The following is a 20,426-nucleotide window of genomic DNA, read 5'->3' as shown; positions in this document are numbered from 1 at the left end:
TGTCCCAAAAGCTCCCCCCACCCCCACAACAGGCTAAGGCTCCAACACAGCTAAGTAGCACCCACCACCTGACCCCACGGTTAACGCCCTGGGGCTTTTGCAAATGCCAGAGCAGAGACTGTGGGGAAAGAAGGTGCGTTTACAGATACACCCCTCACCCCTCCTGCACAGACCACATTTCAACACGGGAGCAGCCTGTGGAGCAAGAGTGGAGGGTCGGCCTGGAGAACAGCAGGGGAGTCTCTGGGCGGGGCAGCCCGGGCCAGTCCCGGTGTCTTCCCCACTTGCTTCCTACTGCTGCATCCCACACCAGCGGTGCATCCTGCGGTGTTCGACAGCCGGCTGGAGCTGGAAACTTCAGTGGCGCAGATCTGGCGTTCATTTTCCCCCTTCAGGTGACGTGAGCACAGAGCCGTCAGAGCCCAGGGTGCAGGTGGAAGGCCCTGAGGTCTGGCTGAGGGAGTCTGTGCTTTGTAACAGCCTGAAGCCGGCTGAGTCGGGGCCATCAGCCCGCACTGACCAGGAAGGAGGTCGGGAGCAGCTCACCCACGGCCCTACCGCCCTTCTTAATCCGCCCCAGCTCATCCCCAGCCCCAACTAATGAATTTCAAAGAAGGTACACTGGAAAATATTCAAGATGAGAAAGAAACTGGCATCCTCCTAGGCTGACGATGAAATCCCTAACCATCGAAAGCAATTAGATTCCTCCATAGCCTGAAGCCAACGAGGTTCACAGCCACGGCCAGGCCAAAGCCCCAGGAGAGAGCTGGGCGTGTGGGTCTTGGTTTCTCATCAGACAACGAGTAATGAGGCTGACCTCCCGGGTCTGTGGTGAAGAGCAGAGACACAGTTTCCGGTACAGGCCTGGCAGATACACTCAAAGAACACAATCTAATATCAGCGTCATGTGTGGGCCCTGCCTGGTGGGCTTCACAAGCCCCCATCCCATCCCAGTCATCAGACACACACACACACACACACACTCATACATACACACACTCATACACACTCTCACATTCAACATGGTATGTCTTTCTTACCTGTTTGCTCCTGACACCAAGGCAATACGGCCATAATCACAGCATCTTTTTCTTATGATGGAAAATATCAATATTAAAACCTAAAAGGAGAAAAGAAACCAAGAGAAAGCATATGGATGATTCTAATTAGAAGAGACAGCTGTCTCAGGGGCAAAGCCCACCTGCCTAGACTCAGTAGGGCTAGAAGGGCCTTGGAGATCATCCAAATCCAGAGAGGGTACTGAGCTGCCCAAGGCCACACAGCTCAATGGCCCGATGCTTTGCTCACCCCCTTCACCAGCTCCTGTCGCCTGTGTCCAAGTCACGAATGCCGACGCCGAGCTTGCTCTGGTGCCCTCCTAGTCAAGCTCACCTGTCCTGTCCTTTGCTCTCAAGGCAGCATCAGCAGCCATGACCTTCCTCAGCTGATCTGCCTTGAGCGGCCCCGGAGCAGGAAGGCAAGGTCTAGCCTCACAGCTGCCCTGTGGACCTGCGCCCTTCCTCACTTCACACAGAGTTTCATTTTTATTTATTTTTTATTTTATTGAGGTCATAATAGTTTATAACATTGTGAAATTTCAGTTGTACATTATTGTATGTCAGTCACCATATACATGTGCCCCTTCACCCCTTATGCCCACCCCCTCGCCCTCCTTCCCCTCTGGTGACCACTAATCTGTCTCCTTTGTCCGTGTGTTAGTTTATCTTCCACACATGAGTGAAATCATGCGGTCTTTGTCTCACTCTGTCTGGCTTGTTTCACTTAACATCATACCCTCAAGGTCTACCCATATTGTGGCAAATGGGACGATTTTGTCTCTTTTTACGGCTAAGGAGGATTCCATTGTGTATATATACCACATCTTCTTTATCCACTCATCAGGGATGGGCACTTGGGTTGCTTCCACTTCTTGGGTGTTGTGCATAATACTGCGATGAACATAGGGGTGCATAAGACTCTTTGAATTGTTGATTTCAAGTTCTTTGCATAAACACCTAGTAGTGGGATAGCTGGATCATATAGTATTTCTATTTTTAATTCTTTGAGGAATCTCCATGCTGTTTTCCATAGAGGCTGCACCAGTTTGCATTCCCATTAGCTGTGTATGAGGGTTCCCTTTCCTCCACATCCTCTCCAACACTTGTTGTTTTTTGTCTTGGTGATTATAGTCATTCTAACAGGTGTAAGGGGATATCTTAGTGTTGTTTTGATTTGCATTTCCCTGATGATTAGCGATGCTGAACATCTTTTCATGTGCCTCTTGGCCATCTGTATATCTTCTTTGGAAAAATGTCTGTTCATATCCTCTGCCCATTTTTTGATCAGGTTGTTTGTTTTTTTGTTGTTTGGTTGTGTGAGGTCTTTATATATTTTAGAGATTAACCCCTTGCTGGATATATGATTTGCAAATATTACCTCCCAGTTAGTGGGTTGTGTTTTCGTTTTGTTCAAGGTTTCTTTTACCTTGCAGAAGCTTTTTAGTCTGATGAAGTCTCACTTTTTTATTTTAACTTGTTTCCTTTGCTGGAGTAGACATGGTATTCAAAAAGATCCTTCTAAGACTGATGTCAAAGAGTGTACTGCCTATATTTTCTTCCAGGAGTTTGATAGTTTCAGGTCTTACCTTAAGTCTTTGATCCATTTTGAGTTAATTTTTGTGTATGGTGAAAGAAGATGGCCTACATTCATTCTTTTGCATGTGGCTGTCCAGTTTTCTCAACACCACTTATTGAAGAGACTTTCCTTTCTCCATTGTATGTTCTTGGCTCCTTTGTCGAAGATTAACTGTCCACAGATGTGTGGTTTTATTTCTGGGCTTTCAATTCTGTTCCATTGATCTGTGTGTCTGTTTTTGTACCAGTACCATGCTGTTTTGATTACTATAGCTTTGCAGTATATTTTGAAGTCAGGGATTATGGTGCCTCCAGCTTTGTTCTTTTTTCTCAGGATTGCTTTAGCTATTCAGGGTCTTTTGTTGTCCCATAAGAATTTTAGGATTCTTTGTTCTATTTCCGTGAAGAATGTCATTCTGTGAAGAATTCTGATTGGGATTGCATTGAATTCATAGATTGCTTTAGGTAATATGTACATTTCAACTATGTTTACTCTTCCAATTCATGAGCATGGAATATCTTTCCATTTCTTTATGTCATCTTTGATTTCTTTCAATAATGTCTTATAGTTTTCATTGCATAGGTCTTTCACTTCCTTGGTTAAATTTATTCGTAGATATTTGATTCTTTTTGTTGCAATTGTAAATGGGATTGTATTCTTGACTTCTCTTCCTGTTAGTTCGTTATTAGAGTATAGAAATGCAACAGGGCCGGCCCCGTGGCTTAGTGGTTGGGTGCGCGCGCTCCGCTGCTGGCGGCTTGGGTTCGGATCCCAGGCGCGCACCGACGCACCGCTTCTCCAGCCACGCTGAGGCCGCGTCCCACATACAGCAACTAGAAGGATGTGCAGCTATGACATACAACTATCTACTGGGGCTTTGGGGGAAAAATAAATAAATAAAATTATTAAAAAAAAAAAAAAGAAATGCAACAGATTTTTGTCAGTTGATTTTGTACCCTGCAACTTTGCTGTAGTTGTTGATTGTTTCTAATGGTTTTCCAATGGATTCTTTAGGGTTTTCTATATAGAAAATCATGTCATCTGCAAACAGTGCGAGTTTCACTTTTTCATTGCCTATTTGGATTCCTTTTATTTCTTTTTCTTGCCTAACTGCTCTGGCCAAACTCCAGTACTATGTTGAATAGGAATGGCAAGAGTGGGCACTCTTGTCTTGTTCCTGTTCTCAGAGGGATGGCTCACAGTTTTTTCTCATTGAGTATGATGTTGGCTGTGGGTTTGTCATATATGGCCTTTATTATGGTGAGGTATTTTCCTTCTATACCTATTTTATTGAGAGGTTTTATTATAACTGGATGTTGGATCTTGTCAAATGCTTTCTCTCCATCTACTGAGATTATCATGTGATTTTCATTCCTCATTTTGTTAATGTGGTGTATCACACTGATTGATTTGCAGATGTTGAATCATCCCTGTGTCCCTAGTATAAATTCCACTTGATCATGGTGTGTGTTCTTTTTAATGTATTGCTGTATTTTGTTTCACAATATTTTGTTGAGGATTTTTGCATCTATCTTCATCAACAATATTGTAATATTCCTTCTTTGTGTTGTCCTTGTCTGGCTTTGGGATAGTGGTGATGTTGGCCTTGTAAAATGTGTTAGGAAGCCTTCTGTCTTCAACTTTTTGGAATAGTCTGAGAAGGATAGGTATTACATGGTCTTTGAATATTTGGTAGAATTCTCCAGAGAAGCCATCTGGTCTTGGAGTTTATTTTTTGGGACGTTTTTGATTACTGTTTCAATCTCTTTACTTATGATTGATCTATTCAGATTCTCTATTTCTTCTTGATTCAGTTTTGGGACGTTGTAAGAGTCTAAGAATTTATCCATTTCTTCTAGATTGTCCAATTTGTTTGCATATAGTTTTTCATAGTTTCTCTTATAATCCTTTGTTTTTCTGTGGTATCTGTTGTAATTTCTCCTCTTTCATTTTTAATTTTATTTATTTGAGCCTTCCCTCTTTTTCTTAGTGAGTCTGGCTAAGGGTTTGTCAGTTTTGTTTACCTTCTGAAAGAACCAGCTCTTAGTTTCATTGATCCTTTCTACTGTTTTTTGGTTTCACTTTCATTTATTTCTGCTCTTATATTTATTATTTCTCTCTTTCTGCTGACTTTGGGCTTTGTTCTTCTTATTCTGATGCTTTTAGGTGTAGTTTAAGGTTGCTTATTTGAGATTTTTCTTGTTTGTTAAGGTGGGCATGTATTGCTATGAATTTCCCTCTTGGGACTGCTTTTGCTGCATCCCATTTGACTTGGTATGGTGTATTTTCATTTTCATTTGTCTCCAGGTATTTTTTTATTTCTCCTTTAATTTCTTCAGTGATCCATTGGTTGTTCAGTAGCATGTTGTTTAGTGTGAGTTTGTGAGTTCCCCAATATTTTTCTTGTAGTTGATTTCTAGTTTCATAGCATTATGACTGGAAAAGATGTTTGATATGATTTCAGTCTTCTTAAATTTATTGAGGCTTGCCTTGTTTCCCAACATATGGTCTATCTTTGAGAATGTTCCATCATGTATAATTTCATTTTTAATTACAGAACCATGGTACAGAGCACCCCTAGGCTGAGCCAGAAGTGGTCACATCTCTACTTCGAGTTTGGTTCTCCTGGAGGCAAGCCCTGTGGACGCCCAGCATGAAGCTGGCAGGGGACAATGCCCACCGAGGACCTGGTGCTCTGGCTGGCTCAACCTCCACTAGCTGGGGCCCTAGGCCATCTCTCTAAACTCTTTTTAGCTCTAAAATTCTATAAATTCTAGTCTGTCTCCTCTCTCCCTACACAGTCATCTTGGCAAGTTCCCGAACCTCTTCCTGCCTCTCTTTCTCCCCTCCCTGGACAGGCTCCCTCCTTCAAGGTTCAGGAGGTAGAGAGATGTTTTCATTAGCATATCCCTACCTGCCCCAGTCAGGAACTGCGGTTTCAAATGTGGGTTTTGTTTTCCTAAAGGGAATCCAGAGGGCCTGGACCCCACGGGGGCTGAATTCCTGCAGAATTTTCTCAAGGTGGATCAGGAAGTTGGTGATACATTTTCAAAGGCAGGTGAGTCGTGTTGTAGGATAAACAGGAAGGCTGCTCAGCCAGTGCTGCCCTCTCTGCCCGGCTGCTGCTTCCTAGGCTCCTGTGGTGTGGCCATCTCCCACGTGTCCATGTTTCCCAGGCCCCTCTTGCTCTTATGTGCACCCCCATAACTTCCTGCAATAAAAACCCACCCCCACCAGCACACCCCACTGGAGAGCCACTCTCTCCTCCACTGATCCTGTTCCAGCCATACCCACCGCAGGATCCTGCCCATCTCCCTCTCCAGACTTCTCACCTTGGCCCAAACTCTCCCATCCCTGAAGATGCTGGATTACAGCTCCAGGGCCACCCTCCTCCATTAATCCCACTGACCCCCAAATCCATCACCACACTCCCGCCTACTCCCCACTCTCGACCAAGTCTGGACAGTGTTCTCATCTTCCAAATGGGTTTTAGCTCCAAGAAATGCATTATTTGACACTTAAAAAGCCCCTTTTCAAAAATGCAACAGGAGTAGCATGCAGGTTCCCACGGCAGCCCATAAAGGGTCAACAATGTAGCAAAACTCTAGCACAACAATTCAGACCACAATCTCAGGCTGGAAACCAGAAAGAGGAGTGAGAACTCACTCCCCTCTTTCTATGAACATTTTTGTGCCAGCAAACTCGTGTTGGATACCCACTTCCTCTCAGGGGTGGGGCCGGATGCTACCCTAACTCCCCCTCCCCGGGGCCTCGCCCAAGCCTCGCCTCTGGCCAAAAGCAGCTCAAAGGTGTCTACTCCCTCCTCCCCCATCTTGCCCCCTGTACTCAGATGGTCTCCGCTGCATGTTAGGAGAAGGCATGGAGAGGGACTGACCATCTCACCGGCATATATGAAAAGAAGGTGCACCTTAGCCCCAGTAAATTTCACCCAACCAATGTTGAGTCAGCACAGGGAAGAAAATGGTGTATTTCTGTTATGAGAGGTTTGGGGATTCGATCGGAGACGTAAAAGACACTTTTCACTCCAAACAAATGGACTGAAGGTATATTTTATTATATAGAGGATAGTAAAGGTGACAGTCTGCAAACAGATCCAAATAGGTCAAATATTAAGAGGGAAAAAAAAAACATCAGCCCGACTGGAAAGGGAAAATACCCACATCGGCTGAAGAGAAATGACACAAATCAACCAGAAAGAGAAACACCAGGTTAACCGAAAAGAGAACACATCAAATCAATTACTTCATATCAAATCAATTACTTTACATCAAATCAGTTACTCACAACATCCACGCCCCACTGCCGGGAGAGCTCTGTCAATCGACGCGGCTGGGCAAGGATCACACCTCTTGGGCAAGGTGTCCCTTCCATAGGTGGAACTCTCACTAGGGCTCAGTTTCCAGCAGTTTTTATACCGTCAGTAATTTTTAGAGTAAGCAACTACAGAGTTTGCAGAGCAAGCATTTAGTGTTCCCATGCACAAAATGGTTATCAGTGGCGTACATGCACTGAGCCCCCTGGCTAACGTCCCAGCCCAGTAGTTGTGCACGTGCATTGTTCTCTTTGGTTATCGTCTTAGCCCGGCACAGATGGCCAGTCCATTCCGGGCCACGACGCTCCAAGAGCCTTGAAATGTTACAACTTGTAACTCTCTCCATGGGAGAAAGGCCAGTTCCCGGGAAAAGGCCAGTTCCCACCACACAGAAAGCAGCTTTGTATTTCTTTTTTGTGCTGGTGGCTGTAGGTCAATGGAACGGCCAAACATGGCTGCACTCATGTCAAGACAATTTCAAATTGGAGGGACCTTTGGGAACAAGCAGGTCTACATTACATAAAGGCCACCTTCAAGGTCACTCTGACCAGGTCTGCCTTTCCCCAGCTTTCTCCACGTCTCATCCTCTAAAAGGCCCAGGGACCCCCTGGGGAACAGGAGGTGACATGTATAAATTGGGAATAGCAGCTGCTCTAATTCTAACCCACACTCTCCATTCACATGCCTCCTCCCTGTGCACTGACCCTTCCCGAGGGCCTTAAACACACGACAGGCTGATAACTCGGTAATAATCCAGGGAACAGCGATGTGTGTTCTTTCCACACGTTGCCTCATTTAATCTTCTCCAAAACTCTCCGAGGTGAGAATTATGACCTCATTTTACAGAGCAGAAACCTGAGGCCCAAGAAGCTATGGAACACGACCAAGGTCACAGAGCTGGTAAGTAGCAGAGATGGCATTTGATCCAGGTATGTGTGGCTCCTGAAAAACCTGAGTTTTCCAGAAGGCCGTAGTGGGGGTAGGGGGGCTCGAGTCAAACAAACAAGTAAGGGCAGGGACACGATTCACGAGGGGTCTCACCAGGAAGCAGGAGACATCTATGAGCAGGACGGTGGGGATGCCACCAAAGTTGACCCCCTGGAGCACAGTGCCATTTTTGGCCAAGTTGTAGCAGTAGGAGTCATCGGGCTGGTGTCCAATGCCCTGCCGCCCAAGGACGGACATCTCCTGGGACTACTGCAGCTCCAGGAATGAGGAGTCAGTCATCACGCCTGTCCTCCCTGAAGAACAGCACCAGACACATGGTCAGGGCTGGAACTCTCCCGCAGTTTCCCCAGCCAGCGCTGGCAGAGCCAAGGGTGGGTGTCTCCTCCAGGGGCTGGCGGGGCGCAGGGAGCCAGCAGCAAGGACTCGGGGAGAGCAGCAAGGACACCGGACCCCCGTGTGCCTGGCAGAGTCTACAGAGAATAGCTCCATTGTGGAACAGTCCCGAGGGTCAGATGGACGGGCGGATGGCTCATCCAGGACACAGCGGGCAGCCTCCCTGGGCGGGGGGACCCAGAGGAAAGGGAAGGACAGGAGCTGCTGCGGCTGCCTGCTTTAGAGGTGCCCGAGTTCCTGCAGCCTCAAGCACTACTGCTGGGAAGGTGTTCCCGTGGGAGCCACTGGAGCCCCAGAGTCCAGGCAGGGGACAGGGTACAAGGAGGGAGAGCAGAGGACAGCACGGAGACACAGCAACGAGGGAGAAGGGACACCCAACAATGCAGAGCTGGTGATCCACCTGAGCCACAGACGAGACCCTGCGCCCACTGCGCACGGCATGTCAGGCTGGGACGTCAGTGACAGGCCCACTGGACACACTTGGAAACGGAGGCTCAGAGCTAAGAGCCCGCCCCAAGATTACCAAACTGGTTGGGGCAGAATCAGGTCCCACACCCAGCCTCCGACTCCCAGTTCCCTTTCTGCTGTGCCACACTCCCTCTCCAGCCCGCTGACGACCACACCTTAGTTCAGCGAGAGAGGAAAGGCGGGGAAGGGGCAGCTGGAGAGGAGATGTGGGAACGGAGAACACAGAGGAGACAAAGAGGGGGTGGTCGAGGGTGGGGAGGGGGTCTCAGGGCCTCCTCAGGGAGCGCCCCCCCTAGCTCCGCCCTCTCACCCCTGCACTCCTGGTACCTTTGGTCTAAAAGGAAGGCCCAGCATTTCCAGAGCAGACCAGCTCCAGGCTGGGAGCTGACCTTTCCTTTCTGAGGCTCCTGGCGGCCCTGGTGCAGCTCATGGAATCTCCAGTGTCTGTCTCCCGACACCAAAGGCCCAGAGTCGGTGCCCAAGTTCTGGCCTCTCTCACACCGTCTGTGGCTGAAGAGCCAGCAGAGATGCTCAGCAGGCCTTTCCTCAAGCTCCCACCTCCCCAGTCTGCTGAAACCAGATCCTCAGGGGACTTCTGCTGCTCTTTCTACCTGTTACAGGGACAAAAATCTTGGGGACAAGAAGGAAAGGTATGGAGAACCCAAACAGATGTTTGGACTATCTGGTAATGCTGGTGGGGCGTATGTGTGTGTGGGGAGGGGAGTAGGGGGGTCATTCCCAATTCTGACCCCTGGGACCGCTGGGTTGGGGTCACATGTCACACACACATGACAGGAAATGCAGGAAGTGGGGGCAGCAGGTCCAAGGGCACGGGAGGATGCCCCCAAAGGCTGAGGCACTTTCTCACCCCTATGAGAGATTTGGCAATGGCTAGAGGATGTGATGTCAGAGCCATAGAATGGTGGCTCTGAACAGAGACCCGAAAGTTACCTCTGGGGGACAGATGGTCTTGGCTTCCTTCCTTTAAACCCCACCCAGTGGCACTACTCCAATAGAACATTCTAGCCCAACGCTGCGAGGCCAATGCCCGCCCCTCCCTGTCCCCACACTTACCAGATGCCTGTGGAAGGAAGGACTGTGGAGGAGTCCTTGGAGGGGTCCTCAGTGGGAGCTGACTCTGGCAAAGGCAGCCGAAGCCCAGCCACCTCTCAAGCTGCGTCGGTCCCGCCACTCATTTCCCGTAGGGCTTCCCTGACCACAGGGTCGGGGGCACCAGCCTTTACAGACCCCCCTGAAGGAACACGGAGGGCCAGAGTCATGTGGCAGCGGCCCTTTGCCCGCTCAGGGGTTCTGGCCGGACCTCCAGCACATCCCCCTGCACTCACTCACACCTGCCCAGTGTCTCTGAACTCAAACGCTCACCTGGAGCCTGTGGTTCTTCCCAAAGGGCTCCCTCCCGCGCTGGCCCTCTCCCCCAACTCCCAGAACTGGTTCCTGCTCCACGGGGCCCGGGGACTGACCTTATCCTCCCACCCACCCTGGCCACCCCTGCTTGGTGGTGGTGGTGGGGCTGCGGAGGCCAGAAACTCGCGCCCCAGATCCGGACACTTGGCGTGGCACCCCGGCCCAGCGCCCTGGTCCTGCGGGTCCCGGAAGGCGGAGGGCGACTTTCCCCTCCTCACGGCCCTGCCCACCTTACCTGCGGCGGTCGCGCGGCGGGCGCAGCCTGGGGAGATGTTCTGGCTCTACCCGGCCGGGCGGGGCGGGGCCCCCACCACTGAAAAGTTACGAAGTGAAACTCCGGCGCCTCCTGCACATGCGCAGAGCTGCGCCCACGGCTTGCCCAGTTTGGACCCTCGGCCAGCGCCGATGTCCGCCCAGACGCCGCCACCCGCGCCCCGGGCCGTGCGCCCCTCGGCCCTGCTCCGCCCCGGCCCGGCCCCAGGGCCGCCGCTCAGCCCGCGCGGCTCCTCCCGGCCGTCTGCTGGCGTCCAGGGGCCGAGGAGGGCGCCGCCTCGGCGAATTCCTCTCCTCGGCCCTCGCACGTCCCCATTCCCCGGGCACCTCGGGGAGACCCGGGCCAAGCACAGGGGTTCGCGGCCCGGGGACGCGCGCGCGGAGAGCATCTGCACACGTCTTGATCGTCCCTGGATGGCACTGAATGTCCTCGACGGGCTCTGAGGCCCGCCCGGGGCAGTGGGAGGATGGAGAGCTGGGCCGGCTCATCCTGCACCTCGGCCGCCGGGGCCGCTGCGACAGCCCGCGACTGCGCCGCCGCTCTAAGCAGCCGGGACCCTGAAAGCCCCGAGGTGCTCCGTTTGGCCCCAAAGGGAGATCGCAGTGTTTCCAGCGGCTCTCCGGGTCCCGGGCCGCCGGGGGCACCGATCTGGCCCGGTTCGCTGAGCGCGGCGTGTCTCCGGGGCCGGGTAGCACGGTGTTTCCAATGAGCCAGTGGCCTCGGCGCCTGGACTGGAAGCTCGCCGAGGGCGCCGGGCTGTGCACCGCGCAGGGCGCGGGACGGGGTTGACACAGGACCGCGCGTCCTGGGGAGCGGGAGAGCGCCACCTGCCTGCCGCCGCCGCCAGCTGCTCCCCAACACAGGCCTGCGTTTCCGCTTCTGCAAAACCAGGGGCTTGAACCAAAGCTTCCTCTCAGACCCTTTCTAGCGCTAAAGATCTCCAAGTCCTGAACAGCTCTTCCCTCCGCGCACGCGCAGCTCTGCAGGGCCTCTGGCCTCTCTTCGTTTCTGGGCTTTCCTCTTGTATTGTAATGATAGAGGGATTCTCCTTGCCTCCCCGCCGTGGCTCTAGCACCAGCCTGGGGCTCTCTGGGAGTTGGGGAGGGGGGTCTCCTGCCTCTCCTCCACTTCTTTTCTGTCCCACCTGGCTTCCTCTTTCTCCCCACTCCCCTCCTTAAACCCCAGGCACTAGTTATTTCCCAGAGTTCGCCCTTGGCCTCTGCGCTCAGCCCCTGTCCCTCCCACCTGTGCCTGGACATCTCTCCTCTCCTGCTGTGTCCTCCTGCTGCCAGGGCCCCACACCCGACCTCCTGCAGGTTCCTGGGTGTGGCCCACGGACTCCCCCCTGGCTCCTCAGACTGACTCTGTCCATTCTCTTCCCCTCCCCACCCCTACCTGCCTGTCCTCATTCTTTCCCTGCCTCATTTATGCCACCACCACCTGCCTGGTCTCTACCGTGGGTCCAGGGAAGGGCAAGATTCCAACCCCAGTAATTAGAATGGAGGAAACCACTGACAAAGAGGGAAGTTAGGATCCTTGATTTCAGAGAGGGAACGGATTTGTAAATTTGATTTTCAGTAGGTTATGTTTATTTCAAAATCAAGAGAAGGCCAAGATGGATGAGAATGGGAGTTGAGATAACCACAGTCTCTGTTATGTGTCAGGCAGACACATTTCCTTACATCTCCAGTAAAAGTACGGGAGTCGGGGATTGTTCCTATTTGATAGAGAAGGAAATGGAGACTTAGAGGATATAGGATTTATAGCTAATAAGAGCTGTGCAGACTGGCAAGGAATCTAAGCCTTCATGCTCCAGGCCGGGATCCTACATCCAAGTCACAGCTTAAAAGGCACTGTAATCTCCGCATCCTAAATTCTTATCCCCAACAGTTCAACCTTTGCTCCCTTCATCTGCCCTAACTCTAAAGCAGTGACCCCTCTTCTTGTAGTCCTGATCATGATTTTGACCACACATCTTTTTTTTTATTTTGTAGCAAGTAGAATTGAAATAGAGCCCACTCACTTTGCCCAGAAAAGTACAAATGTCAACGACAATGACAAACTATTTCTGCCTCAATTCTAAGAGGACAGGCACACCAGAATCTAAATGCATTTCAATTCTACCTTCCTGTTACTTACCTGAGACCTTGAACAAGTCTCTTTTAGTTTTCTAATCAGGTTGACCTAATCCCTGTAGAACTTTCTATTCCCTCCAAATTTGCAGGCGTCTGGGTCAAATATAGAAATAGAGATTAAAGTGTGTTTTTTTGTTTCTTGCAGAATGCCTGTAGCATCTGAGATGGGAATGCACAGCCCTTCTTGATCCTGGGTTTCAAGCCCAGAGTGGCAGCTGGATCTCCCGTGCATACCACAGAGCTCAGCCCAGATCCAGCGATAGGACAGGGGAACAATGACAAATTGGGGTTTCCACTTTTAGGTTCCAGAACCCGCTCAGGTAAGTGCTTAGGATAGAGTGCAGTGAATCAAATGAAGACTAGAGAAGACTGGGCAGGGCTCCCCAGGGCCAGAGAGTCTTGCTCCTGGAATTCAAAAATTAGGAGAGCTGACTGGTCAGAGGAAGCAAATTCGGCGCCAAGGAGAGAGCACAGGCATTTGCCCATCAGCGGTGCAGCAATCACCGTCCCTCCTGGTGCCCCAGGACACTTCTGACGCACACGGAAGCCAAGACCTCAGTGGCTACACCCACACCTACGGCTCCAGCTTCCTCGGCACGGGCGCCCCGTCCCAGGCGCAGCTGCACTTCTGCACCCTCACATTGGGCAGGCTGACCACCTGGGGCCTGGGCCTGCCTCCCTCCTTGAGGATGACAATCATGGGCAGCGAGGTCGTCTCTGAGGCGATGCACTGCCGCGGCCCCAGAAACAGTCACTTGGAGGTCAGGGGCTCCAGGGGCTGCTGGCAGGTGCCCACACACTCATAGGCCAGAAGCCCCGGGGCTCCAGGACCCAGTTCTCAGCCCACTTCATCCCCTGCAGGTCCAGGTACATCTCCTGGCGGCAGCAGCGGGTGCCCTCGGTCACTGGCGCCTCTGGGTCACAGTCGCCCTGAGCTCTGTGGGGGCAAGGAGAGGCAGAGTCAGAGGTCAGCTGGGAGGGCCGAGGTCAGGGGCCCTGGGCGGGGCCTAGTGGGGCATCGGGGAGGGAGATTTATGAGCCATCTCTCATTATGTTCAGATGCTGGCTATGTGTGATATGGATGGATAACTAGAAATAACCAAATAATAATAACTGATATTACTCCTAAGAGTGAAGGAGAAATTTTATATATTCGTTCATTGCCCTAGCACCCTGCAAAGGTGCCCTATGGATACAAGTTGAATTCCCTATTTGTCTCGTTCTCGGGGTTCACCCCCTGGACCCACAGCGCCTACCCGCGGGCGCTGAGGTCCAGGCTGTGCAGCTCCAGCTGGGGCTCGCCCCGCGCGCCGCCCGCCGGGCCCTGGGCGGCGAAGCGGACCAGCCTGTGGGCGCCGGAGGCCCGCGGGCCCGGGGGCTCGCTCTGCACAGACACCTGCAGCAGCAGCGGCTGCCGGGGCCGGCTCAGCTGCCGCCAGAAGCTCACGGCCTCGGTCACGTCGAAGGCCTGCCAGCCGCTCTCGTGGACGGACACCAGCCTGCGCGCCACACGGGGAGGAGCCGGCGCTGAGCGGGGCCGGGGCCGGGCTCGCGGAGGGCCCTGGGGAGCCTCTGCCCCCTCCCCTCCCCTCCCCTCCCCCTCCCCCCGGGGCCGGGCTCGCGGAGGGCCCTGGGGAGCCTCTGCCCCCTCCCTCCCCCCGGGGCCGGGCTCGCGGAGGGCCCTGGGAGCCTCTACCCCTCCCCTCCCCTCCCTCCCCTCCCTCCCCTCCCCGGGGCCGGGCTCGCGGAGGGCCCTGGGAGCCTCTGCCCCCTCCCCGGGGCCGGGCTCATGGAGGGCCCTGGGGAGCCTCTGCCCCGGGGCCGGGCTCGCGGAGGGCCCTGGGAGCCTCTGCCCCTCCCCTCCCCTCCCCTCCCCGCGCTGGGCCCCGCCCCCTCCCCTGTCCCCTCCCCCCACACCCCCAGCCGCCACCTCCCCACCTGGAGTCGATGAGGGCGGTGCGGTCGTCGCCGTCGTCGCGGACGTGCAGCCACTCGACGGTGACGCGGGCGCGGGGGCTGCGCGGGGACAGCCGCTCGTGCCTGCGGAGCGCGGCCCTGGGGACCGGCTCCTGGAAGAGGCGCAGCGCGGCCCCAACCAGCTCGCGGTCGGGCGGCAGCCGCTGCTCCAGGCCGAACACCAGCAGGTGCCGGGAGGCCTCGGACGCCAGGAGCCGGCCGGCCACCTCTGGGGACACGAGCGGGTCAGGGGCCTCTGCGGGCGCCAGGGGAGCTCTGAGGGTGGCAGGGCCCGGGGCCAGAGAACAGAGTTCCCCAGTCACCCACAGGGAGGAGTTGGGGCTGGGAAACTGGTGCGCCAGGACGGAAAGGGAGCTCCCCCTTCTCTGAAGAAATTCTGGGGCCAGCCCCAGTCTCCTACAGCAGTCGTCTGGAGTGGGGCTGTTCGCCGGCGACCTCCCCCTTCCGCTGGCCGGTCAGCTGGGGACCCTGAGCCAAGGGCTGGGGCTTCAGGCGCAGAGCAGACGGACAGCCTTCTTTAGACAGAGGGGGCGGGCAGGAAGGGGAGCAACGGGGGTGGGGGGCGGAGAACCCAGCCCGGGGAAGTCTGTGGGCCCCAGCTGACCCCGGCTGTCCTAAGGGGCAGAGGAAGAGCCCGACCTTTACTCTCCTTTCCCTCTCTGGAGAGGGGGCTCATGCCCCAAGAGGAGGAAGAGGGGCCGGGGCCTGGAAACAACTGAGCCCTGAGGTCAATGGTGGGGACAGGTCCAGCACCACTGTCAGAGGCCACAGGCAGCGTGTCCCTAACACCCGAGGCTCCAGGCTGGCAGCATGATCACTGAGCAGCCCGTGGCCACCAGCCCTCCTGCATTCGCCTCTGCTGAGGCCTTGGGGACCGTTCTCCCCGTCTCCCTGGGGACCTGGCCTGGCTGGAGAGCGGGATGGGTGTGGGTCTAGCTCTGGGTGCTGAGGAGCTGAGCCCTGGCCCCAGGGAGTGAGGGGGATTCAGGCCCCACATCCCTGACAGGCCTTTTTTCAAACTATGAACTTTAAAATGATGAAATCGCCCCCTACATCCCATTATTGCCCACGCCCCTGGGAAGTCTCACAGCCAGTTTAACCTCATTTCCGGAGAAGCAAACAGGCTCAGAGATGTTCTGTGACTTGTCCATGTTAGAACAACAAATGACCCCAACCAGAGGCCAGGCTGCCAGGTGAGGGCCAGGAGAAAATGTGGAGGTCAGAGGTCCTCCTGCAGCCTCCGTGGGTGGCGACAAACTGGACCAGAACCTGTGCTTAGAACCAAAGGGAGCTGTGAGGTCCATGAAGGCTGGAGCCCAGCCGGGGGTTCGCTTCTGGATTAGAGCCCAGCATGTAGGGTCTCGAGGGTGGCTCCTGTCTGCTTCCTAGCCAGGGGCAAACACTACTGTGGGCGCTCCAGGGACGCTCCCAAGCCCAGCCCCGGGTGCACTGGGCTGCCCCAACACTGTACCCATCAGCCTCCCTGACCCCAGGCCTGGGGCCCCATGTGGCTCCTTGGGGTCTCCAGACACACCCCTGGGTGGAGAGTGGGCCTCCCTGTTCTCCCAGAGCAGCTGGGGGGCTCCCTGGGCGGGAATAAGACCCGTGTTTCAGCTCATCCAGCCCCTTCCTGGCAAGAGCGAGTCCTGGGCGCAGTCCTCACTGGGCCTCTCACCAGCTGTGTGGCCTCAGGCGAGTTGTGACCCTCCCTCCGACAGCTGTCTGCTAGTCTGTTGGGTGAGGCAGGGCGAGGCCCGGATTCTGGAAAGAGGGCCGGGAAGGAGCCAGGTGACACGGTGGGTGTTGATGGGCATTTACTCCAGGCCTGTAAGGTGCTCGCTGACCCTCGCCAGGAGCTCCGGGACGGATGGTGTTAACGCCCCTCCCACAGACACGGAAACCGGGCACGGGCAGGTGAGGAACTTGTCCAAGGTCAGCCGGCCACGACTGGCCCCCTCAGGGCTCTCATCAACAATCTGTGACCTTGGACAAGGTCTTAAATGCTCTGAGCTTCCTTGGTGCAATGTCCAGTGTCACCCTCCCGGGGAGAGCGAATGAGACACGGGAGGTGGGGAGGGCGGAGGGAGAGGCCGGGCTGCCCCGAGGCCACAGCCTCCCTTGGTGGGGGTGCGGACACTGTGGGACCACCTAAAGCAGGGGCATTTAGGGTGCCCTGGGGCTCCCCAACACAGCTCTGCAGAGTGCCCCCCTCCCCTGGGGTCCCCGTGCTGCACTGGAGCTTCCTTTTGTGGCAGGCGCCTCTTTTTCCCCTCGGGTGTCCCCAGGGCAAAATCGTCAATAAATATTTGCTTAATTAATTGAAGAGAAAGAGAGGAGGAAGAGAAGCTTATGGAGACAGATGGCTTCTAGAAGTTCTTTCTTCAGGGCAAGATTTGGGGAAAGAGTCTGGTTTATGTGGGTGTTTTTGTTTTTGAACATTTTTTATTTGGGGGGCAAATAGACAAATACTGCTAACAACTCCATGTTCAAAAAAGAAAGAAAGAGAGAAAGAGGAGGGAAGGAGGGAGGGAGGCGGGGGAGGGAGGAAGAAAGGAAGGAGGGAAGGAAGGAAGGAAACAATCTGTGTACAATTCTCCCACCTGACAGTGATTTTTGGCTTGTGATTTTCTGAGCGCAGGAAGTCTTGTCTGTGAAAAGGGGAAGGCGGTGTTTGAACTCAGCTGCTGGGAAGTAGCAGCTCTCGGGAGGTGTGGAATGAGGAGGAGTTGGAAGCGCGTTTGCTACCGTGGAGGGAGAACAGCAGGGGGCAGCCGACCACAGACTGGAGGCGGGAGAATCCAAAGCTCACTGGCGATAGAGCCCTCCTCGGTGTTTTCTCCAGCGAGGTGGTGTTCATGGACACGCAGGGCTGAGGTATGACTGACGCCCTGAAGAGAAAACACGATCAAGCCAACAAACCAGAACCAAGCCTATCTGCTTCTCGGCCTGTCTGAGGGCTCCTTCGTGTTGGTTCCTGTTCTACGTGCATTACCAATTCCAGCTCCTACCAGGTCTTAGGTGCTTTTGTTCTGGGCAGAGTGAGAGCCCCCCCAGTGAGGCCCACGACAAAGAAAGGAAAAGGCGAACTCTTGAGATTCATCTTTAATGTGTGGGGGAAATGGTACAACTGCACCCTGCAAAGCCATCCGCCCCCAGCTCCCCAACCTGCCCCCAGCCCCCGGAAGACACGGGGTCCTGGGAACTGGGTGGCTGGGCACCCGGGTCGCATGTCTCCATCCATGCACCTGACTCACTTAGGCCGATGTGGGTCCCGTTGCCCTCCCGGATGGTGTTGAGAGCGGGCACTGGGAGCTGGTGGTCTCCGTGCACTGCAAGAGACTTGGCGGCTGTGGGCAGCTCCCCGCACACTAGCAGGCCCGCGCCGGGGGCTGGAAGAGCCAGTGGAAGCCCCATCTCCTCTGCCAGAGGTTGACATGCTTCTGCTGCCAACAGCACTGGGTGGCGTTGGAGCCCTGGGCTGGCCACCGTCACTCAGGCAGGAGATAGGTGCTGGGAGGGCGGAGTGCTGGTGGCATAGGTCTGGGACAGGGATTTCAGGCTCCCAGGGACTCTGGTGGGCTCTGAATATGGGGGCATAAATGGTCTGATAACCCCCACCTCCGGCCCCTCCTGCCCCCACTTCCTCTTCCTGTCTGGTGCTTAGCTCAGAGAGCTAGATGAAATTCTTACCAGGGAGAGAAAAGGGCCAAAGGAGGCCCTGTGGGCTGTGGAAGGCTCCCTCCCTCCTGCCTCTGCTCTCTAGTGCGTCCCAGGCTGCTCCCCACCTTCCCAACACATCCCCCTCCACATTGCACTGCCCTCTCCAAGAAAGCATCTGGCCCGGAGTAAGCTTCCAAACTCAGGCAAGCCACTCCCCACCCCTGTAGCTGTTCAGGTGGGTGCTTAGGGTGCAGCATCTCGCTCAGCAAGGGCCTGTGTCCTGAGTGGGATGGGATGCTCTCCCTCTGGGCCTCCCCATGGCTCCCTCCCTCCCTCCCCTCCTACTCCTCAAAGCCTTTCATTGCCAACACCCACCCCAAACACCTTTGCATATCTGCCTTTTCTGCTTTTTCTTCCTCACATGTCACTACTCAAGTACTATATACCGTATTTTATTTGTTTGTCCTTTCCAATGGTCTGTCGCCCCTACGCTCCCTGCCCTAGAGACTATGGAGCTTCTGGAGGCTGAGTGTCCTATTTTGGGGTTCTGGCTGGTGGCTGGGATGACTCAGGATGGCTCCCCCAACACCCTCACCCTGTGGCTCTCTACATCTAGGTGAAAAGGCCTGGTATTCCGCAAGCAGGGAGCAAAGCCTGCTTGCTGCTCCGGCATGGGAGATGAAGCTGAAAATGCAAACATCCCTGGAAAGGAAGCGCACTGATGTGACTCTCCAGTGGGATTATATGGAGATCTATATGTAAATACAGATTTTAAAATAAGAGAGACATCATAGTATACATATTGTTTTGAAATTTGCTTTTTCATTTCCATTTACTTTACCATGGACCTGTTTCCAGGTCATGATAAGTTTCCAGATCAATTTAGTTTTTAATTGTTTGTTTTTAAATTAAACAAGTAATACGTGAATACATTCTTCTTGTAAAGAATTCCAACAATGCAGACGCATACAGATTAAGAAGTGGAAGTCTCCCTTCTCCCCTCACACTTTTCTCCCCAGCAGTAATGTGTTAGTTTTCTGTTGTCGTCATAACAAATCTTACACACTTAGCTGCTTAAGACAACACTTTTAAAAAATAATCTCGCAGTTCTGTAGGTCAGAAGTCTGAGCAGGCTCAGCTGGGCTCTGTGCTCAGGGTCTGACAAGGCCAAAGTCGAGGTGACCGCTGGCCTGGCCTCTTATCTGTGGTTTCCAGGGAAGAATCTGCTTCTAAGTTCATTCGGGTTGTTGGCAGAATTCAGTTCCTTGTGGCCGTAGGACTGTGGTCTCCTTTCCTTGCTTGCTGTTGGCCGGGAGCCTCTCGTGGGCATGTCTTGGTCAGCTCAGGCTGCTGTAACAGATACCACAGACTGGGTGGCTTAAACAACAAAAGTACTTCTCACCGTTCTGGAGGCTAGAAGTCCAAGATTAGGGTGCCAGCTTGGTTGGGTTCTGGTAAGGACCCTCTTCCAGGTTTGCAGGCAGCTGCCTTCTTGCTGTGTCCTCACATGGCAGAGAGAGAAGCAAGCTCTCTCAGGTGTCTTCTTATAAGGGCACTAATCCCATCATGAGGGCTCCACCCTCATGACCTAATCACCTCACAAAGGCTCCATCTTCAAATACCATCACACTGAGGGTTAAGGTTTCAACATATAAATTTGGGGAGGGGACACAAACATTTGGTCCATAACAAGGTGTTTTCCTTCCTTTTCATTTGGCCCCTCCATTTTAATGCCAGCAATGATGTGTCAAATGCCCCTTATGCTTTGAATCTCTCTAACTTCTTCTTCTGCTACCAGCCAGAAGAAGCCCTCTGCTTTTAAGGGCTGATATAATTAAGTGGGCTCACTCAGATAATCTAAGATAATCTAACTGCACCATGTAATAAAATAACATAACTGAGGAAGTGGTGTCTCATCATATTCCCACGTTCTGGTGATTAGGATAGGACATCATTGGTGGCCATTTTAGAAATTCTGCCTCCCACAGTTAATCACTGGTAACAGTTTGCTACGCATCCTTTCAGATCCTTTTCTATGCTTTTATGTACACGTAAGCGTATCATTCTGTGTTGTATAAACGGTATACATTGGTATTTTTTTGCAATTTTTTTCAGTTAATATGTTTTGCAACTCTCCCCATGCCAACACATTTGAATTGCCATCGTTGAAAATGCTGCA

At 53.5% G+C, this 20,426-nt stretch overlaps 2 protein-coding genes across 5 annotated transcripts in view; both read right to left on the bottom strand.

Annotated features, from left to right (window-relative positions):
* Positions 1 to 10,241, bottom strand: part of LOC101398314 (mechanosensitive cation channel TMEM63A-like) — a 34,984-nt gene extending 24,743 nt beyond the window's left edge. The window contains exons 1-3 of one of the 4 annotated variants that reach the window (XM_087424417.1): positions 9,104 to 10,241; positions 8,009 to 8,208; positions 1,041 to 1,120 (exon numbers count right to left, since the gene is read on the bottom strand). In XM_087424417.1, the coding sequence (XP_087280543.1) occupies positions 1,041 to 1,120; positions 8,009 to 8,152 (224 nt within the window). In that variant the 5' untranslated portion in view covers positions 8,153 to 8,208; positions 9,104 to 10,241. Of the gene's footprint in view, positions 1 to 1,040; positions 1,121 to 8,008 lie in introns of all 4 variants that reach the window. The other 3 variants (XM_087424419.1, XM_087424420.1, XM_014794641.2) reach the window with 3 other exon arrangements.
* A 3,606-nt stretch (positions 10,242 to 13,847) lies between these two features.
* On the bottom strand, positions 13,848 to 18,001 carry LOC147912364 (uncharacterized). The gene is made up of 5 exons (XM_087424235.1): positions 17,842 to 18,001; positions 16,263 to 16,348; positions 16,076 to 16,173; positions 14,549 to 15,034; positions 13,848 to 14,109 (listed from the first exon to the last, which is right to left on the bottom strand). The coding sequence occupies exons 1-5, from the start codon at positions 17,999 to 18,001 to the stop codon at positions 13,863 to 13,865; spliced, it is 1,077 nt and encodes a 358-aa protein (XP_087280361.1). The 3' UTR covers positions 13,848 to 13,862.
* Positions 18,002 to 20,426: the final 2,425 nt, after the last annotated feature.

Source organism: Ceratotherium simum, chromosome 36 (assembly GCF_057802395.1).
Source record: "Ceratotherium simum simum isolate JZ-2026a chromosome 36, ASM5780239v1, whole genome shotgun sequence".
NCBI lineage: Eukaryota > Metazoa > Chordata > Mammalia > Perissodactyla > Rhinocerotidae > Ceratotherium > Ceratotherium simum.
Note: the sequence above shows the minus strand (reverse complement) of the source record. Positions and strands in the feature narration are given on the sequence as shown.